Source organism: Aythya fuligula, chromosome 1 (assembly GCF_009819795.1).
Source record: "Aythya fuligula isolate bAytFul2 chromosome 1, bAytFul2.pri, whole genome shotgun sequence".
In the NCBI taxonomy this organism is placed as follows: domain Eukaryota; kingdom Metazoa; phylum Chordata; class Aves; order Anseriformes; family Anatidae; genus Aythya; species Aythya fuligula.
This window is the reverse complement of record NC_045559.1, coordinates 107,759,166-107,781,526: the sequence shown is the minus strand read 5'-3', so window position 1 is coordinate 107,781,526 and position 22,361 is coordinate 107,759,166. Positions and strand designations below refer to the sequence as shown.

The following is a 22,361-nucleotide window of genomic DNA, read 5'->3' as shown; positions in this document are numbered from 1 at the left end:
ACAGTTCTTAATTCTTGCTATAGGCTTTCATTATGTTCTGCTGAGCTGCTAAATTAAACAAACAAACAAACAAACAAACAAAACAGAAAACCCTCAAGAAAAATAATATTAAAAAAAAATAATGCCTTATATAATATTTCTCCCTTTCTAACTCTCCTTTTTCTGACAAATATTGATCCTTCTCAACCCTCTTTCTTTTCTTACTCCTATGAAGTACAAGTCAGCTCAGCAATATATACAGTACACTGATTTCTCTTGCTTGTCAAAAATATAACTGATGATTTCATCGGTGTTATTGGCACAATAGTTTTTGTGGTTTTTTTTTTGAAAAAAAAAAAAAAGGAAAGAGAAAAACAAGATTTCTTTGTTTTCCCTCTGACAATCATGCTTCTCTGCAGTAATGTAAATATTCTGCAGCACCATGCATTGTTGGTGGCAACTGTGAGACCCTAAAATGTTATTTTTATTTTCAAAGAATGTATCTAGAGATCAGAAGCTTCTACCCCAGAAGTTGTGAACAATTTTTAAAATAATGTTACATGCTGTATCTAAATTACTGCAGAAATTGCCAGAAGGATGACCTGAGCTTAATTCTGTGTATAGATCTTATTTACTGTGCTTCCAGCTGCTTAGTGGCATGCTACCTGACAGTGGCAAACTATCACTGTTGAATAGTCCAAATTTAAAGAGCCTGAATATATGCAGAGGCATCATGTGTACCTGAAAACAGAAACCAAAACACCTGGAAACTAGATCTGGTTTGATGACCTTATTTTACAAGTATTTCAGCAGAAAGAGATCTTTGCACTTTCACAGGGCCAATCAGGCTCTGTGAAGGTTGAGGTCTGCTCACATAAAATATTTAGTTAGGAAAATTTAGGCTTTCATACATTTTAAAATTAATTCCCTGGCTGGATTCCCTAGCTCAAATTTTCAGCTTGATAGACCTGTGGAAAAGGTTTCCTTGTACAATAAAATTCCCAGATGTAATACTGAAACCACAAACCAACATATTAGAATAATTATTCATGTAATCTTAAAAGTAGTCAAATTTTAGCTCAATTAAAATTGGTGGAAAAAAATCTATTTCAAAATTTATTTTGTACTTCATTGTTTTTTCATAACTTTATATCAATGCAGAAGAAATAAATCATAAAAAGACACAAGCAAACACATTGTAAAACCAAGTATGTTATTATTTTAGGCATTTTTTTTTTCAGTATGATTCTAAAGAATATATCTATAGGACATTGGGGGTTTTCTTGCTTCCCTGTTTCAAGTTCAATATCTTTATAACTGAGTGTTTGTGTGCCCAGAGAACTTTTTAGTGTTCTACAAGCTGTGCTGCTCCATAATTATTGTTCCTGATGTACCACACTCTGTTAATGTAGGAAAAAGAAATTTTTTGAACAGCTGAAAAAAGCTCTGGAAAATTACGTATCTCCAAATCAAGGTTCTAGTTCTGTTAAGGTACTTTGGATAATATAGATTATATAGATTTCCTTAACAATGCCAAATTCGCCGTCCTCCCTCCCCCCATCTTTTTTTAAGACAAACTTTGTAACTCCTTGATTTTTGCCAAGTCAAGTGGTTATTTATTAGAAAGCATTTATTATTTAAATTGAAAATCTGAACAATAAAGCGATGAAAAGGGATGTGTGAATTCTACTCAAGGGTCTTGGAAATATATATATATATTTTTTTCCAAAGCTTTTTTTTTGTTGTTGTTGTTTTTTGTTGTTGTTGTTTGGTTTTTTGTTTTTTGTATGGTTTAAGTAACATGAAAGATAACAGAAATGTGCAGTATTGCAATCTATCTGATCTATCTGTGTAGTAATTTGAAAGGTGACTGAAGTACTTGCTGTCCAAAAAAAATTATCTGGGAATGTAAAAATGATTCACTATAGATTCACTATAAATCAGGAGTTCATTCTCATCTGTATTACTGTCCTTAATTCCTTTCATCTCTAAGAGTTATAGTAGACATTGAAGGATAATGAAAGACATATTAGAAAGACAGGAAGAAAAGCAGGTGAGATAACAAATAAATTGGGATCACCCTATTTAAAAAAGAGACAGAAAGATGTTTATTGTTATAATGCAGTGTTTAGAGAAACCAAACTGAGAACTCTTATCTTTCAAAATTCATCTTATCAAATTTAAAACTAATTAAAGAAAATGTTGTGTAACCAACACGGCTGACCTTTGAAACTGTTTGCTGTATCAAAAGGCTAGATCACGTCAGGATCTCAGAATATTTCAGCAAAGAAGTAGATGTCTCCTCAAGAACAAGATCTTCTGATGTTGTGGGTCTGAAATTAAATAAAAGATTTGTTTTGATATTAACTATGCCTTTTAAAGATCAGGTCTTTATAGCAGTCTGGGGTTAAAATCCACATTCTTTTGGCTCTTTTGGCTCATTGTTTATTCGATAATCTCTTCCTGAATTCACAACTAAAATCAGCTTGTTCTTTCCTCCGTATTGATGACTGAAGTTATGGATCCAGTTCTTTTACCACTTTGAGAAATTAATATACTTGATATGGTTTGTTCCTTCCCTCAAGTTCTATTTATGTATTTCTAAGACTGTCACAAAAGTTTCACTGGCTGTTGACATCCAGCCATCATACCTCCTTTCCCACTTGCATGAGATTAAGTCAGTAAATACCCAGTTCCAGTGATAACGGGAGCAATGAGATGGATCCAGGATAGTCATATTGCTGTGAATCTATTTAATCTGGGCAGCATTTTATATGTGTGGCATATCATCAGAATATAGAAGTGTAACTCAAAGGTATTCATAAACTTTCTAATTTCCACTTCATATTTAATTTCACATTCTCTAGATAGCTTTTATTTCTTTGGTCTGAGTTTATATTGGTCTTTGCTGTTAATGAAAGTATGGATGGCTGAATAAGTTTGATTTACATTTTGTTCCAAATGTCTCTGTAATTTGTGATGATTCTAAGCATTTCTGTGAACAAGTTTCACAGTCACAGAACAGCAGTTGAGACAGGTCTGTGTTTTGCACACACAAAAGCTCTTTAAAAAAAAAATGTTCCCTTCAAGTTCTTAACATGTAGCAACCATTCTTTTATATTTGACATGATGAAATATTTTCTGTACATCTTGGCTAAGGTCAGCAAACCTTGTTGTCCCATCTGCTGCATTAATGAAATATTCCTGAAGATCCTTTCATTTAACTTAACTGATACTGCACTACACCAGACATTAGTTCTTGCATGATCTGGTAATTCTGTTAACCTAAGAAATGGTAACAAGTGGCTGGTGGGACTTCAGTAACCCAGTCTATCAAAAGCAGGTGTTTACACTTGTCAGTTAAGAGGGAGACAGTTCCAATGAGCTAAGGAAATGTAGTAATTCATAAAACATAGTTTAATCACATCCACAACATTCCCAGATATTAAAAAAAAAAAAAAAAAAAAAAAAAAAAAAAAAAAAAACAAGAAAGCAAACTTTACCCTGAAAATTGTACAAAATAAACACAGCTACCTAACATAAAAGAAGGCTAGCATGAAAAAAAAATGGGGGCAGGATGGTTGTACACAATAAGTAGCCTGTAAAAGAGGTAAAGCACACAACTGCCATATAGATGAAAATGTAGGAAGTTATAATTGAGCCAAGTGGAGCACCCAAGCACTGGCAGTTTCATCCTCAGTTGAAATGATCAATGTTTCCATAATCCTGCTTAAGTGTCTGAACTTGACAGTGACTGGATAATAGCTGTTGAGAGTTCCTAGTTATTTAAGTGACTGATCGGAAACAAGGAATACAGTCACACACCTAGAACTGCAGTAACCTGGAAGATATGAAATTTTTGTCCTTAGAATTCAGATCAGTTGCTTTGTCTCATCTGCCAAGTGCTGCTTTTGCTGCACTAGATGCAAAAGGATACAATATTTCCTTCAGACATATAACTTCAGTTTATTGATTTCTTTTGTCAGCACAATGTTTTATATTGTAATCAAATTAGCACACTGTACTCAAGCAACCTCGCTGTCTTTAAGAATTAAGCAGTCAGCTTTACCTGGAAAAAATAATTTTGCACATGCCCTTGTCATTATTCACTTCTAAGAGAGATACAGGAAATTATCCTCCTTACACAAAATCCATGAGTCTATTCTTAGTATCTGAATAATCTCAAGATCATTTTAAGTTTCTCTAACGGGATGGAGAATTCCTTATTTAAAGCCACTTGAAAGAGGATGGAAACAGTTTTTTGACTCTTTCTCATAAAATTTTAATTCAAAATTGTAGTAATTTTAGATCTTTATAAAAGTCTTTATAAGATGTTAAGAACCTGAAATGTAATAGTGGTGCAAACATTTATGAAACTGTCTTCTGTTTATTGCGCATCATTTCCTCACCACAACAATGCTGTTATTCACTGTTGTATAATTTATCGTAGTGCCACTTTAATTGTGTTTTCTGTGTTCATAGGAAAGCATTCTATTTGGGATAATTACTCACTTTGGAGTTGATCAGCAATATGGTTCATGAGCACCTCTGAAAATTACCCTGACTGTCTGCAGAAAGTGTTTTCTTGAAAGCGCAAGATACTGTGTTTCTGTTTTTGTTTGTTTGTTTTGTTTTTATTTTTTTCTCTTTTCCTTTTCTCTCTCCTTTTCTGTCCCCAAAACATTTGATGGCTGCTCTAGAACAGGCTGATGTCCATAGAATTCTTTGCCACTTATTTATAGATATATGATCTCTTCTGTTTTCTTTGTACCTGTGGTGACATTGGTAGTAGGGTGATGGTTGGACCAGATGATCTTGAAAGTCTTTTCCAACCTTAATAATTCCATGATTCTATGATTTACCTAAAATCCCTAAAATGCTCAACTAACTTTAAGGCACTTCCTTAACATTTCAGTTTATGTAAGACAAGTAAGCAAATCCAGCTGGATCTCTTGGCAACTTGAGTGTCCACTGGGAAACATGTATTTCAGTATAAATATCCATTATGAAATCATCACTAAGATTTAAGTTTCTCTATTTAATTACATTTGCATTGAACATGCAATCATCAATCAATTTAAAAATAAAGCAATCCTTGCTATTCCTGTTTAGACTGCAAAGCACCGTGGGGATGGTTCTTTATAAACAAGCTCAGTCACAGCAAGTTTACAGATCCCCAGCTCTTGTAAACTGACTTAAGTGCGGCGATGATACTTAATACGGTTCTGTTGCCAGAGCCTAATTCTGCCACTTTATTCATACCAGGCTACTGTCATAGGCAATCCCATTGAGCTAAACAAATAACTAACATGGGGGAAAAATATGTTATTTGTATCTTCTGGTCTTTTTGCTAATTTCACAGGTAGTAAAACTTTTTAGTAGAAAAGCTGTGCTGATGCGAAAGTTTGAGGCTGTTGTGTGTCAGATAAAAGACATGGAATTTACAGATATCCATTCAATTCTGAGTATGGTATCCCTACAGATCTGAGGTATTAATCAAGCACGTGTGTAATATTATGTAATATTTTCCCTTCCTTTCCCCTGAGATTTTTCTGGCAAGTTTTTTCAGCCACTGGACCTGGATTGTAATTCCTTTGAGAACCTATCAAATTTATTTTCCCCACATTTGAAATAACTACCTGGGTAGAATGGTTACTGTACCCCTTGATTTTGCATCTCTTGGCAGTTCATATGGGATATTGCTAACTGATGCTCATTTCTGGTCTCGTTTCTTTAACTTACATAGCATGAAAGTGTGCTTGTTTTCTGCCATTGTGTTTGATCATCAGGGTCTTTTCCATCCTAAATGATTCTATGATTCAGTGTTCATTATGCATTGATTTTATCCAGAAATTCCCTTGTCTAAGCACATCCATGAAACTCCCTGTCCCCCCAGTAAATAGCATTCTTTTTAAACAAAAATGCCATTAGTCAAAGAATGGCAGGCATTACAGGCATATCGTCATTGGCATAGATTAGTGTTTTACAGCACTTTGAAATGCTCATCTTCTGGTTAATTTAATGCATTGTCACAAATGCATTATAGAGCTGTATAGATATTGGTTACAGAAAAGCTGAGAACTTCTGGATCTTTCTAATCTCCTTTTGTGTGACCTCAGTGTGATATGCTGCTCTGGTTCAGCAAGATACACTTTTTTTCAAACCTTTCTTCTGGAACAAAGGAGTTGTTCCATAAACAGCAGAAACAATGAAGCACTGCATACTTCAGTGTCGCCTAATCTCCTTTCCTTCCCTCCACTCCCTAGTCTGTCTCGGGACCCCTGCAATATATCCACCACGTAAAAGTTTGCATGTGTGAGAGCACTTGGAGCTATGTGTCTACCCATGGACAAACCAGCTGCTGCCTCTTCCTTCAGTGCGGTCTCCTCTCTTGCAGTTGTACTAGAGGAATGTGACCATCATTGAGATTTATATCCATTGTTCATGTTCTGTTGTGGTTAACCCAGGTGCTTCAGAGGGACAGAGAGGATGTTCCCCACTTCTTCAAGAAACTGTGCTAATGTCAGATTTATCTGAATGCTGTAGTAATATTGCCTGGACAGTCCACATGGAGGGCTTTGCTCACTGCTGCAGACGAACAGTTAAGCAGACTCCTCCGAACAAGGAATCTTGTTTAGAAGCAAGTATTCTCATCCCATGCCAAAGCAGCAAGAACTGGCCACTCACATAGGACATTGGTGAAATTTGATGAGAATCTGATGAAGATTTATGATTTAAAGTAAGCAAACTTGGTATAATACGATTCCTTCTATTATGTGTAGTTTTCATGGGGCAATGGACTTCCTGCTTCCTTCTGTATTGTCTGTGAAGTGTCTATTGTACATTGATTTAAGTCTTCACATCTGTGTATGTGTGGAGATCAAGGTGCTTCTGCATCGCCTCTGGCCCTTAATAAAGCAGAGTATACTAGCTGATAAGATATGAGTACAAGTTACTTGGTTTTATTTATTAACACTGTATTTCTTGCACTTCGGCCTGGATGGTAGTGCTCCAAACACATTAAAACCAAGGATAAATTTGATCATGGCTTCTTATTCACTTCTTAGAGAGCGTTTATTGCTTTCTGCTCATTTATATTTCTTTCAGGGGTTTTACCTAATATTTATTTTAACCCTTCTGTATTACTTCACTAACAATGTTTATTTCTGTAGTTGGATGCTGTGACTGACAGAACCTTCTTACCTGAAGGGAAAATTCTTTCACCAAAAAAACTTCTTTTGCTGTGCTTTTCTGGACAAAAATAAAGCCCTTAGCCAGAAGTTTCTGCAAGTAGGTATCTCTCCTGACATTCAACAGAATTGCTCCTAAATATATATTCTTTTGTCACATAAAAGTGTTTGCTGAAGCTGCCATAGTTTGGATTTCCAGAATGATATGGAGAATTATAGTTCCATACACACTTAAGGATACATGAAAACAAATCTATTTGTTTTTTGATACCTTAAAAAAATCTTCACTTTCAAAAGCAGAGTCACTTGGTACATCATTGAGCAATAACATTCTGATTTATGTGGTGTAGGTTCACCAATAAATGATACAAAACTCTCACTGTCCCCTCAACCAGCACTTGCTGTTCTTGTCCTTAAGTATACTGAAATAACCTCTTCTGACGAAAGACTTTGGGTTTTAATTATGTATCTTGTTGATCCCAGTAAGATCTGCTAACTATACCATTTCTTCCTCCCATATTTCATAATTTTGTAAGAGTACGGTGCAGCACGGGTCAACCTGAAGATACCAATAATGGTATTTGTAAAAGTTTTATGCAGCAGGATTTCTTGTCTCTCTCCCTAAAATTGAAATCCTGCTGAAAAGAGGGAGGGAAAAAAAATAAGATTTATTAGGGGTGTGTTAATGTGGATTAATATTTTATTAACTACTTCCACTGTTCCACATTAATATAAATCCACTTCTATCTCCCTGCATGTATCATACAGGTGGTAAGGTGGCAAATTTGTAGAAGCTGCTCTAGAGACCATAACTTAATTAATGCAAGAAAAAAAAATTACCTCATCAAAGTCAAGCTGGATGACAATTCACCTCTTTACTTATGAGCGGGGTTTTCTTTTTGTTTTTACAAAGTAAGACTGTAGGTGAGACAGCACTGAAGCACCGAGAAGGCACGCAATTCATTTTTTATTGGTTTTATTTCGCACACAGTCGTAAATAGCAGAGGTATTTTCTCCCCTCCGTGCTACTAACAGAAGTCAACGCAGGTGAATTCCCGGACAGCTAATCTCAGAGGTGCGAGGCCGCGAACCGACAGAGGCACCCGCCGCAGGGGCAGGGGCAGTGGCAGGAGCCGGGGCCGCGGCCATGTCGTGTCCCCCGCCCCGCCGCTCCCTCACACGGCCGCCTCGCGCCCGCCGTCCCCTAACGGAAGGTGGGGGGCAGCCGTTGGGGGGACGCTGCAGGGACGCGGCGGGGGGTACCGGAGCCGCGCCAGCCCCTCGGTGCGCCGCGCCACACTCGCACTCGGCTCTCCCTTCCCGGGGGACTTGGGGCTTCCCGCCGGGCTCCGCAGCCGAGCCGCCGCCTCTCCCTTCAGGCTGCCTCCCCTCGGGCGCGGGAGCAGCCTCCGCGGGGATGCTGCACGGGACTCGCCTCGTCCCCCGGGGCGGGAGGCAAGAAGGGGAGAGAGGGAGGCTCCGAGCCCGCGGCGGAGGAATCGCGCTGAGGCCGTCAGCGTTTCACCCGTGCGTGTGCGGCGGAGGGATCCGCGCGGGCCGCCGTGTGCCCGCCCCCTGCGCGGCGGCCGCCGGCTCCCCGATATAGTGCGGCGCGGCGCGGCGCCCCCAGCCACTTGGCGAGCGGCGCGGTGCGGAGCGGTGCGGAGCGGGGCTGCGCGGCACGGCCGGCCGGGAGGGCTGGGCGGGAGGGAGGGAGCAGCGGCGGCTGGCGGCGGGGCTGGCCTGGGCTGAGCACCTCTAACTTGGAACTGTCCGCCGGCGTGAGCTCCTGAACATGAGCCTCCTGCCTCTCTACCTGCTCGGATTGCTCCTCAGTAGCGGGCAAGGTAGGAGCGGGTCTGCTGCTGCTGCTTTTTATTTTTTATTTTTAATTTTTTTCATTTTTGAATAATTCGTACCTATGCCGTGGGCTCGCTCCATCGCTCAGGTTAGCGTGTAACTGAGAAAGAAACGGAGAAAAAAATCGAAGCGTTGCGTCCCGCTGGAATCGGATTAGAAGGGACCTCAAACTTGCCTAATTCGCCCCCTTCCCCTCTTATAACAGCCCTCGGGGAGAGGAGCCCTTCGTGAGGAAAGGGAGGAAAAAAAAAAAAAAAAAAAAGCTGGGAGCTGCTCGGTGCACTTAGCTGCTTCGTACGGGGTCTTGCCTTTTTTTTTTTTTTTGGCGATAAATGTGGGAGGGCATCGAAGAAAAAAAAAATAAGAAAGACGCTGTCGGGGACCGCGCTGTCTGTCGGAGGGGAAGGCAGCGTGGGCGCCGCGCTGGGCACCGCCGAGAAGTGTCGCCGCGGAGCCCGCGAGGCACCTGCCGGGGGCTGTCCCCGTCAGGGCTTCCCCTGACGGCTGCGGCCAGGCGGACCCCGACCGCACCGCGCTGCGCCGGCTGGGCTGGGCTCGCCCCGGGAGCGGCGGCGAGGCGCTGCGGGTGCGGGTGCGGCCGCGTCCGGGGGGCGCTCACGCAGGCAGCGGCTTGGGCCCCGCGGGGGGCAGGTGCGCGGGGCGGGGGCGTCTGTCAGCGGGGCTTGGTGGGGATGGGGATCTAAAGGGGGGTGGCCACGGCGAGTTTCGGCCGCGGGGGCCGTGCCCGCCGCCCGAGGGCACTGCCTCGCTCGCCCGCTGCTTTTGGGGAGGTTTCAGGGGGAAATAGCGGTGCTAGCGATGGAAAACGCGCCCCGCGCGAGCGGGGAGCATCCCTCCCTCGGGCCGGCCTTGCAGCAGGGGGCGGCAGAGCTCCACGGCCGCGCCGGCCGCTGCCCCGCGCTGGGGACGGGGCCTCGCCCCGCGGCGGGCCGGGGGCACCGGGCCGGGCTGCACCGAGCCGGGCTGGGCGGGGGGTGTGGGGCGGGGGCCGGCGTCCCGCCCCGGTACCTGCCCTGCCGGCGCCTTGCGGGGGGCGGCTGCGGGCTCCGCCGCGCCGGGTGAGGGGCGGGGGGCGCCCAGCAGTAAGGTGTGGGGACTGCGGCTCCCAGCGCCCCCGCCTTCCAGGAGCTCGTCTCCAAACCTCCTGCCGCGCAGACATTTTGTCTGGGCGAGAAGTAGCGAGCAACCACCAGATGCTCGCAATTCGCAGCGAGAGACTTCTCTGCTTTCGCCACCTCGGGACGAGCTCTGGAGGAGGTCTCCCGATTAGCGATTCAGAAGCGGTGCGGAGGCTTCCCAGCATCGCCGGGGTGGCGAAGGAGGAGGAGAAGGGAAAAGCATCCTTCAGTCTTGCCATTGATCCACCTGTGTGTAATGGTTGTGGAGACGTGGTCCGCCGTTCCCCTCACGGAGGAGCGGCAGAAAGCTACTTTGTGGAGTGTGGTTACTGCAGTGTAGAAAGGTTACATAGTTTCGGTATCGTAGCATCGCAAACGTCAGGGGGTGAATAATGGAATGAAATCCGACGTGCCATTAGGCTGAGTTTTAAAAACGATAGCTGGATAGATAGGGAAGGGGGATGGAAAGAGGAGGATAAGAGCTCTATAAATCTAATATTGACAGTAAGTTATTAGTGTTAACTCAATGGAGAAAAGTATTTATATATATAAAAAAAAAAGTGAATAGCTGTAAGGTGGGAAGTGTAAGATTTTTTGAGTGGTTGTGGAAATTGCAGGACCACAGGCTGTGGAAAATAGCCTCAACCCACAATAGGGGATAGCAAATAAGAGTGGGAGAAACATCTGCATATGGAAAATATTGCCATTTAGGTTGCTAGGGGAGAGGAAGATTCTACAGGTTTTTTTTAATTTGAAAATAACATTGACTTGGTGAGGGGCTTATTTTGCATTTTTTTTGACACCTCCTCTTAGTAATCTTGAGATCTCTTGCAATGATGCAAGTAATCTGTGAGGGTATTCCAGAAACTCTAGTCTTACCCTGTTGATATGTGATAATTATGATTTTATTTAATGTTAAAGTAGAGGTAATGTAGACAGTTGAGAAAAACCCAGTAACGGGATTTGGATCATTTGCTTCAGAAATACTGAAAGTCTTAGAATGAAGACTTGCATTTCTGAGCATATAGCTGCAGCAGATTTCATGAAGAATAACTGAAGCTTTTTCATTGCAAAATGCTGTTAGGTCTAAGACTGGGGCAAGGAAGCTGTGATACTTTGTGCCATTTCAGAAAATCAGAGCAGTTTGAAAGCAAGTAGCTGACAGCCCCCTCCCCCCTACCCAGCTCACTTCAGAGCTTACTAGTGTCATAATTATCAACCGAGGCCAAATATTTCTTCTCCTTGTTTCATCACAAGGGAGAGATTTAACTGGCCATGTTGTTGTGCTAAAACAAAAGTATGTTTCCTTAACATTTAAAAAATACCCAAACTGAAAGACCCCAAATTAATTAGGTTTGGTTTAACAAATAAATAAGCGATAAAGAAAAAGCTCCTCTCTGTAACTCTGCCTTTTAGCATGCATAGTGATACAACACTCAGAGTAGACTTCATTGGTTTTTAACAGTGTCTGGGGACACTGACTTAGAGTGAATGAAATGGACACCTTCCCAGATCGCTAAATCCTATTTCTTCTATCACTCTGCATAATATACAGTTCTTTGGGTTAGCAAATTTCTGTTAAGCTGCAATAGAAAGTGTTTCGCTTGCAGGATTTAATCCATTTTGTATTCATCCAGAAGATTTGTATGAGTGAGTACTTATTCAGTCATTGAGCTTGAAGTTTCTTCTCTTTGCTGCTTTGATAGGAAGTTCATTTTTGGTTTTGATGCAGAGTTTCTGTGTACAATTGTTTACAAGGGACTGTTTGCTAATAAGGAATGTTCTCTAAAACAGTTGCTAGCAGGTGCATCTTATTTGCTGCAGTGTAGTTATTTCCTCAAGTCTTGCTTCTTTCTGCTTTTTGTAGAGAATACATGAAATTTGGAATTTTTGAAGTCAATCACAGTTTGTCCAATGGATTAAGTGCAATTTATATTATACTCTAATTGTAAACTGAAATCTGAAATGTTTATAACTTCAGATAGCTATTATTTTCTGCTACCAGTTGATTTATACAACTGCAATAAGATGAAAATAAATCAGTCTGCCTTCACTCCTTTTCACTCTTAAACAAAAAAAGGTGTTAAAAGAATGCTTGGTTTGATGTAACTCCTATGTAGCTAGCCTATTTAACTCCTTTTCAAGTGAAGACAAAAGTCAAAGTATCTGCCTGAAAATAAACTGGGATGTTCAGCAGATTGTCTCAAGAATGTATTGTTAAGAAATATGTGGAGTTTTGTTCCATGTAATTATATACAAAATGATTTATGTAGAGATTTTTATTGTTTGCAGTGGCTTTAAATCATGAAATGTATGAAAATAAAGCTATAGAGCTAAAGCTTTGATTTTTTTTTTTAAGAGGTTGAACAGTATCATTTTGACTGTCTTTCTCCTGCAAAGTGGTTCATGTATTTATTTAGCTAATTCTTATCATCTGTGGGAATGTTACTGTGGTGTTATGACCAACTTGTGTATTATTTGCCTTTCACAGCCTTCTTAAAAATAAAATAAATTTGAGAACAAATGCTGTATTTATTTGCCCTTTCATTGACCTTTTTATTTGAGGCACTTCTCCCAGATGATTCATGTTTGACTACTGATTTTCTTCCAATTTATTCCAGTAATCCCCCAGTTACATTCAGTATGTGCCATCTGATTCCAGAATAATCAAGTTAATACGATGTTTTGGGAAACACATGTTTTAACTATGTAGTCATTTGTGTCTGAGTTGAAAATCCATTACTGAAAGACTAGGACTGACTTATCTAGATATACAATATGGATTTATACTTCTATTTATATTTTAAATAGTTTATATGAAGTAACATGCCAGATGTTTTGCTCGTTCTCCCTTTAATTGCACACCTTAGTTTCATAAAGTAAGGGCAGTATGCTTGAAGCATATCACAAGGTTTTACATGTCACAGACGATTTGAAATTGATTTTTGATGGCTCTTGGAATTTGGAAATAGAAGAGAATTGGGAGACCTTATGGATAACCTACCTGATAGCTTCAAATTTGAAGGCCCATTTAGGTGCAATATGCTAGATCTAGGCATATTGGTATGTAGCACGTTGTATTATCACTTTGTGATAATCAATCAATTAATTGTGACCTTATTCTGACCTAATTAATTATGTCCTGTTCCATGTCTTCTTTTTTCCCTCCTTAGTATATTTAGTGCTTTCTAGGGTAGATAATTGACTGAAATCACTCAGTTTTTGGTATCTCTTTTAAAGCTCACAAAAATTTTCATTGATAAGTAGAGCATTCAAAGTACTTCCTGCTGTTACCTCAATCTGAGGATGTCCAGCTTCAGCAACATAATTCTGCAGTCTTCCACAAAATCTTTTTACTGTGTTTTTAGCTCAGTTTCACTTAATACTGTAGTTGCATGTATATAGATATTTTTAGAGGATGTCAAGACAATGAAGAGTTAAGTTGGCAAGGTATTCTTCAGGCTTCTGATGTCATGCTATAACATTTTGAATGAGGTCTTCAAAAACAAAGGTGCAAAGCTTCTTTTATTTGTTATAGGGTTAGATTTTTTTGTTATTTGTTATCATTTGAATGGCTTCATTAATTGGAGAAGGCATTTGCTGTACTGCAGCTGAGATCAGAATCAAACTTTTAATTCCTGGAATGATAAAGTTAGAGGAATGGAAGAAAAAAAAAACACACAAAAAAAAAAAAACATGAACAGAGTGACTTTCCTGACTACATCTATATGTGGTGACAGCTTATGATACTAAAATCTTCTTGTACTGGCAGAGGAACATGTTCTAAAACCTACTTAAAGATGATGTAGAAAGGAAACAACAAGGCTTGTGTATGCATACATGCATTCTTACTTTTTAGAAAACCTTGTCTAACAAGAACCCCGTATCTGGTTTAAATGACCTGCACTTGAGTAACTTAATGGAAGTGCTGCTGGTTGCACTAATGCAGAGGCTGCTGTGCTGAGCAGGAGTCAGTTGGCTGCAGTGGGTTTTTGATTAGGCTGTGCAGTGTGTGAAAGCATCTCTTGAAGTGGCAGGAGGTGATCAGCATTCACTTATGAAGAAGCATGATATGGGATGATACTTTCTATTTATGGTGCTGTTATTATTTAGGAAAATGGAAGCTTCGTAACAGAATTCATCTCTATGCATCAAAATGTGGATCATTAATGACATGCCACAGTAGTAGAGGCTACAACTCAGATCATTCAACAAGTAAGATCTACCATGGAATGATACATTTATAAGGCACTTATTAAATATGAGAATGACTATAGACATTGTGGCCAAAATCTACTGATCCTAGTTAGAGGATAATTTTCACTGCCTGAAGTTTTTGTTTGCATGAGAACCAAACTGGGCCAGTTCTTTAAAAGCAATTATTTTACTGTCTCATGAAAGTTGCTTGGAGAAGGAGTTAGACAATTAAGTGTATCAACTAAAACTTCATTATGTGGTATCTACCTATTTAATAACTCTTTTATCATTTAACACAAACTTGTACAATATTTTACATGTTCTACATTCTTTTTGAAAGATAAATAAGCAGGTGTTTGATTTCACCTGTTTTTTTAATGTCGTAGCATTGCAAGCAGGATGATTGAGTCTTTTAAAAGCATGTTTGAACAAATAATTTCAGTAAGCCTGGACAGCTCTTAACCATGGCTGTTTACCACGATATAAGTATGATGTGATTTGAAATGGCCAATTCGTGGATGGAAAATGTTCAGATAAACTTGCAAAGCTCCATTAAATATTACGGGGATTCAGTCAGCTTCTTTGTTCCTCCGTATCGTGACTGTAATAAATTTCCTCTCATCCAAGTCCTGCATGTGTTCCTTCAAGAACAAGCTTTCCATAAAAAGCATAAAACATCAACACTTTCACTTAAGATGTAGTGACTTTTCCAGAACGAAAGTGGGGGAGAGGGGAGAAACGGCTCTTCTATTTGCTCAGTCTATATTTTTCTTCTTACATAAATCTGTTTTGTGCCTTTTGAAGGGTACACTGTTTTTATTTAGTGTTCAAATTATTTGAGTAGAATTGCTACACAGCAGACAAAGGTGGTTGAGTAACTTTGCATATCAGAAATATTCAAAGTAAAATGTAATGTCCCTGTAGCTTACGAATAATATATATTAAGGTCATGAAGGAAAATTCTCTTCTCAAAATGACTTCTCCAGTTAGCTAATATTAAGTTGAGTATTTATGTTGCAATTGTAGCTTAAGTAACAATGCAAGTTGTTTGACTGGCTATAAGCTGAAATTCATACCTGGAATTTGTGTATATAACTCATACAAGGAGTTGCTGTCCTCATCACTTTGCCCAAGCAGTGCCATTTGGAACATAATCTCAATTCAGTTTGAAAACAAAGCCATTGCCATCAATTTTCTTGCTACTACCATGTGGTGCACAATATCCAGTAGAGCTGCAAGCAATTGCAAACCCATTAACTTCACAGACCATTGTACCACAGCTGAACTTGACTTGTTCGAAGTCAGGTCTATAATTAAAATAATAGACATTTAAAAAGAGGCTTAATGCAGTGTATGGAGATCCTTGTAGTAAGTGTTGCAGGTGGATGTGAACAGGTAAGGAGAGGTAATTCTACATCTTGCTATGAACAGCTTTCTGTACTGATCATGTACAATGAATTTTCTTCTTTATTCTAACAGGAAAGATGTAATCAGAACTGCAATGTTATTATGTCAATACTGTGTAATTATGTTAATTGGTCAAAGCAAAATAAGCTAAATACCCAGGGACTGGGGGAGAGGGTAGAAAATAAGGTGTGTGTGTTAAACAGTGAAGATCAGTTAACAGGAGTAATGCAATACAGCATTTTTTTAAAAAGTTATTAAACGACTCATAAATTGCTGCTGGGTGCCTGCTGGGTCAGAACGAAGGTTCATGTACTCCAGTGACCTCCTGGCCTGACAGGGACTAAAGACAGTAAGACAATGCATGAAGAAACAGTAAGTGCAAAACAAGAACAGTGTGGTACTTCCATCAGCGCACCCTACAGCATTCAGGGGTATGTCAGGTAACATCTATGTGAACTTCCTTAATAATCTTAACAAATCTCTGCTACATGAGTTTGTTCTTAAACCAGGTGATACTTTGATCTATTTGGTGCACTATGTCAATGACTGAGGAAAATACAGAAAGCAGCCTGAAAAGTCATGTTCAGATCCTTACTTGCAGTGTTTCAAGTAATGTAAGGAATATGGTAATGTAAGGATTGCAAATAATTCCTTACCTATCTTTTCTGTGATCTCATGAGAACCACAGAAAAGCTATGCATCTCTTCTGTTAGGGAATCAGAGCTATGTGTTATATTCATGGACTTCCCAAAGATTTAAATACATGTTGTTTTGTTTGCTGTTTTTTTGTACCTTTTGCCAGTATTTTATGTATTTTCCTAGCCTTTAGGTAATGGTTATCTTACTTGATGTTAATGTCTATTAAATCAGTACTTGAATTTTAAGCTGATCTCCATCAGGCTGATGGTATGCAACCTCTTTGTTTATACTATACTTTTTATACTGTTTGTACTTCTGGTATTTTGTATTTATTTTTTTGTTTCTGATTTCTTTCCTGTAATCAGTGTTGCAAGATGTGCCTCACACATGGGGTGGGGTCTGAAGCTTTTGTGTAGTTAGCATAGTAAAATGAATGCTGAGAGAGATTTGATTACTAAGAAGGTGGCTTCAGGGATGAGTACACAGTGCTGAGATAGTTTAAAGGCAATCATGATATGTGAGTAAATGGACATAAATAGGTTACAAAAATCTTCAGTACAAAATACAATTCCTGGTCAAAAAAAAAAAAACAAAACAACAAAAAAAAAGTGACTCTGGAGCATTCCAAGAGTGAGAAGGAAGAAGCATGATTATTCTTTAGATGGTTCTTTATTTATTTATGAAAGTGTTACAATCAGTGGGTCTCCAGAACGTACCAGGAGATCCCTTCAAATGATTTGCTTCAAAGGCATTCTTCATGTAAATGTTCTTAAGATGTAGGGGAAAATAATTCTCCAATTGCTGAATGGTACTTTCTGGAAAATATTATTCCAGCATTTCTCATCTGTTAGTAGGTGTTCGTAGCAGATATTATTTCTGAATGCAGTAAGAATTACCAGAGTTTTGTCCTTGGTACCTCTTGCATATTCTGCTGGTGTCAACAGATGTCTGTACGTTTTAAAAGTAAATAAATAATAATAAATAAGCTGTGCCTGGTAAAGCTTCAGAAATTCAGATGCTTGGTTGTCAAAAACATTTTCTCTGTTTTCATCACTTACATCTCTTTGAAAGTGAAAGAAAATTGTTCTTTAAAAATGCAGCCTTAAATTAGTTATTTGTGTATATGAGAAAAATAGAGAACCACAGAGATGAAAATGTGGAACACTGGAACCTCGTGGTTTATGCTAATCGCCTGCATGATTTTGTCAGACATCCATATTTCATGATAGGTTTGCTTTTATTAGTTTGTGTTTTGCTTTTTGCTCCTGAATTCTAATTCTGTAAATTTAATCTGAAATTCAGGATGAATTATAACTAACTGGGCATTGTCATCAGTAATAATTTGTGAATTTTATAAATAATGCAATAATACATGTGCTCCAGTGCTTTCTGTGTTTGTAGAATAATATTCTAATTTTAGATATTTGAGAACTAAATGCAGACTTCTTCCAATAAACAGTGTCTGTAGTGTAACACAAATGCTACATTTATCTTTAGCCTTTACAGCTTATTTTAAGAAAATTCTGTTATGTGAGGTGAGTTCTGCTGACAGAACTATGCAACCCCTGCAGTCATGAAACTCCCACTGGAGTCAATGGGAGACTTGTGCACCTAGAGTGCTGTTACGGGGCTTGTACTGATTGCAGCTTTCAGGGCCTGATTGGAGCTTTCAGGAGTTGTATAACTCCCATGTGAGTATGTGGGATTTCTGATTTAGTGAAGAATAGAAAATCAAGCTCTAACTTTATGTATGTCTATGTAGTGGGCATGTTTATAAAGTAGCACTGACAAAGCATAGCAGTAATCCAGCAACACAAAAGTCAGAACCCAGGTGATGTTCTGATGTGACAGGTTCCATTTAAGATAGATAAAAATATCATTTTTTGTCTCGTGCACTGTGTTTTTTTAATAATAAAGCCAAAGACTTACCGTAAGCTGCTGATTTCATGTTTTCCCTCTGGGAGTGTATGAGAATGTTGAGCTTTGTGCAGTTAATGCAGTTAATCATTGTGTGTCACGAGGTTCTTGCTGCCCCGGTTATAGCTGTGTTGGGGAGTTTACCATTCAATAATAAAAAGAGTATATATCATTTGTTTTTGTTTGTTTCTGAGATGTTTGATTTACTTGTTTGTTTTGGTCTGTGGCCTTGTGACACCAGTCAGACCTGCTCCTTGAATGTTCAGTATTCAGATCATGGCTGGAAGTCTGTAAGCATTCTGTCTGAATGATCAGATGTTAAATGGATTTTTGCCAGTTTATGGCAGTTACAGACATTGGGTTCAACAGCTTTTAGCATTTAGTCGAAATAATCCTCCCCAGTACCTTCGTGTTACATTGCTGTGAATGACTGTGGATTATAAGGCCTGCATAAATGGAATTGATGTTGCTGATTTTGAGAACAATCATAGATGTTTTGCTCTACAGTTCTCCTAAAGCCATTGTAGACTTACTCTAAGTTTTAACATTCTTAGAATTAAAATTACAGATACTCATGTAATGTGATGGTTGTGGTAGTCTTTATTTCTGAGTCCATGATAGTGCTGAAAGAACATTAAATTGCAATTTGCTTGCTTACTGGTAACATCAAAATTCATTTCTAACATTATATTCACTATTTCTGTCACATGCAAACATAATTCCTTTGTGTGTTCTGAGACCTTGGGAATCACCAGTTTCATTTTGTGCATGTAGCCTTTTAGTTGTTGTGTTCTGATAGCATATATATATATATATCTACATACACACACATATAATATATGTGCTTTTTTTAAAAAAAAAAAAAACACAACAGCAAACGACAACAAAAAACAACTCCCTAGATCCATGATCAAACACTTGATTTTATGTATGGAAGAGCAGATCTGGCTGGGGAAGATACTGCTTCCTATAAAAATGTTGATGAAAAGAAATACTTTCCTATAAGTAGTAAACCTTTTATTTTTATCTACTCTGAACAAATTCTTAAATAAATAAAACCAAGAAATACTCCTTTACAAGAGAAAAGTCCTTGTGCTCTTGGATAGGTGAGTTCTGATAACAGTTTTTCTGTGACTGTTTTAAACTAGAAAAAAACACCTGTAGCCATTGAATAAACAGAGAATATAAAAGTATAATACATTTTCATATAAATAATATTGTAAGAGCTATTCTAAGGAAATCTTTGTATTCTTGTGGTTAGTAAATATTAATATTGCTTTAATTCACCTTAAATGTGTTTATGACTGTTTTCTAGACTACTGAGATGACCAAATTCAGTCCTGAAAGGTTTCTAGGTACTCTCCATTTATAACCATGTCAATGAATGTCATGCCCTGCAGAAAACCTTTTGTGCTGTTCATTACCACACTAAACCTATTACATGTGAACTGCAGGTATTAAAGTAGTAACATCTGTATTTGTGAACCTATAAAACAATCGATTTGTGTGATGTTCTATTTTTACTTAGGAAAACGGTGTAATGAATCTTGTGAATAAGTTTGTGGACATTTATTAAAACACCAATCCTCTAATCAGGGAAAAAGAGGGAAACTCTGGTAGCAGGAAGGAGGTAATACCAAATACTTAATATTTATTGAAGGTTCATGTTTTTCTCATAGATGTTCTATTTTTTTAAATTGTTTTGTTTTCCCCTGGGGCAGGAGGGGTGTTGGTGTCCAAAAATATTAATAAAAAAGTTCTGTTTGCATAGTGTAGGTGTATTTTAATGTATCTTACCAAGTTTTACATAATGGCTGTGAAATATTTTATTCTTAAGACTGGAAGACAATCTTAGAGGCAATGCAGGCATTTTCACAACTGTTCATTAAATTCATAAAAATGTAGAATAGCTATGTTGTTATATTTTCATTTGAACTGTGGCCACATATGCAAATAGACATGAATGTTCTGAGTACTTTTTGCTTGAATTATCACAATTTTAAAAAGCAGTATGTCAAAATTCAGATATCTTTTTTTTTTTTCTAAAATTCAGTTCTAAAAATAGCTGTAAATCTGTGACAAAGAATTACTACAGCAGCAAAAATGAGAGTAGTAGCCTTTCTAAGCATTTTTTAGGAAGAATGCATAGTGAAGTAAAAGCTATTTTTCATGATAAATATTTTTGTACAAACCAAACATTTTTATTAGTCGAAGTTTTAATTGTGTAGTATTCTTATATAAGGCTTAATTCATGGCTACATAAAGAATATTTTAAATTTTTATTTGTTCCATTATAAAAGTACCTTTGGAGTCCTGTTGTGCTACAAGAAGTAAAAAGGGGAATGGAAACAGTTAACTTTCTCAAAGATTCATTGAGTTCAGTCAGCTCTGCCCTACTTCCATTTGGCAGGATTTCTCTCTTCGAGCAGCACTTCCTTTCAGTTGCATTGTGTGGTGTAACTGCATAATATAAGCTGCGTTTTTGAGATATGATGTAATGGAGATAAATATTTTTGTGGTAAAACTTCTGGTTCCAGCCTTTTTTGCATTTGTTAAGGCATGTGGTCTATGGAACAATGTGGCAAAAAATAAATAAAATAGGGGGAAGGTACTGATTCAACTGAAAAATGAAGTATGTGACCTGCTGGTAATCACAGACAACAAGTAAAACACATTTTTTGTTATAAGAGTATAGATTTCAAAGTATCTGTCTTTCTAAAAGTATGTGGTCTGTCCATTCAATGTCATATGCATAGACTTACACACAATGAAGTCTCTTATTGAAACTGACACAAATAGCATCTTTGCTTCTCTGGAGAGAGTAGCTAAAGGCTAAATAAGAATGGAAACTTTCTGGTTTTTAATTCTGAATAGTTTCTGCAGATCAGAGAACTCGAACCCTTTTCTTTTATTTTTTTGTCTTTATAGGGTTTTCTACACAATAATGTGTTTTGTATAATTGTATATTCAGTATTATTCGTGAATGCTAAAATTGCTTCTGGTACACTTGCTTTGGAACATGTATGCCATCAGGTATCAATAACACTGAGGAAACCTCAGCATGAAATGTGCAAAGCCTCATGACAGACCCCTCAAGTCCTCCTGCTGGAAACAGTAGGGAGTTATCAGGCATATCTCCGTGGCTTTTCCTAGGCAGATGCAAACTCACCCTGCTCATTCTCCCAGTCAACTGAGCACAAACTAGCTCCCAGTGAACTAAAACTGCTGTTCTTGTGACATGGCTTGAACAAATTGTCGTCAAGGCTGATTAACATTAGCACAGTGTTGTGGTAATTACAGATGCACAAATCACCATTAGGTTGCATCTGGCCAGCTCAGGCTTGTGTCTGCCTGCCAAAGTTTGTGTCAGTGTGTCCACAGCAAGATTAAGGCTGAAGCTCAAGCTAAGGAAGTCCTAAACCAGTAAATCTAAATGGTACAGCATAGTCCTTATGGCACACATTGCACACATACCTTAGGAGCGCTGGAGGAAAATGTGTGACTCAAGTAAATAGATGACATGCTTACAACAAATGAAACTATTGATTCCATGCTTGAGTTAAGGCCCCTCTGCATCACACTTATGCTGCTAACAGTGTTATGGGCACAACTAGCTTGGGCCACAGCAATGCACGCATGACCTAAGTAGAGGCAATAAACTTGATTCAGGTCTCTTCAGGCTTTAGGGTGGGGCCCTAAAAATTGCAAAGTCTTTTCTAATGCATGTATGTGATGTTACTCCATAAATTCTAGGAAACCAAGTAAACTTTATTCTACTGATTCTTATTAGGGGCACTTATTGTGGCATATTGTTGTGGGAGTACCCGTGCAGGTTATATTCATGAAGTAAAAGTCCAGTACTACACTGAAACGGGTATAACTGAGAGGAGCTGAACTACTAGTGAGAAAGGAAAACCCAGCTTTATTACATTAGTAACTTTTGAAACGTATGTTAAGTTTAAAAGTCATTATTTTAATTATTTTTTTTATCTTCAAACTACTTTTTGGTCAAATAAAGTCAGATCAAATTTGA

General features: G+C 38.6%; 1 protein-coding gene across 3 annotated transcripts in view; it reads left to right on the top strand.

Moving 5' to 3' along the window:
• The first annotated feature begins 8,906 nt into the window (after positions 1 to 8,906).
• Positions 8,907 to 22,361, top strand: part of NCAM2 (neural cell adhesion molecule 2) — a 288,960-nt gene continuing 275,505 nt past the window's right edge. For all 3 annotated transcript variants that reach the window (XM_032203980.1, XM_032203996.1, XM_032203989.1), the window contains exon 1: positions 8,907 to 9,016. In XM_032203980.1, the coding sequence (XP_032059871.1) occupies positions 8,965 to 9,016 (52 nt within the window). In that variant the 5' untranslated portion in view covers positions 8,907 to 8,964. The remainder of the gene's footprint in view (positions 9,017 to 22,361) is intronic.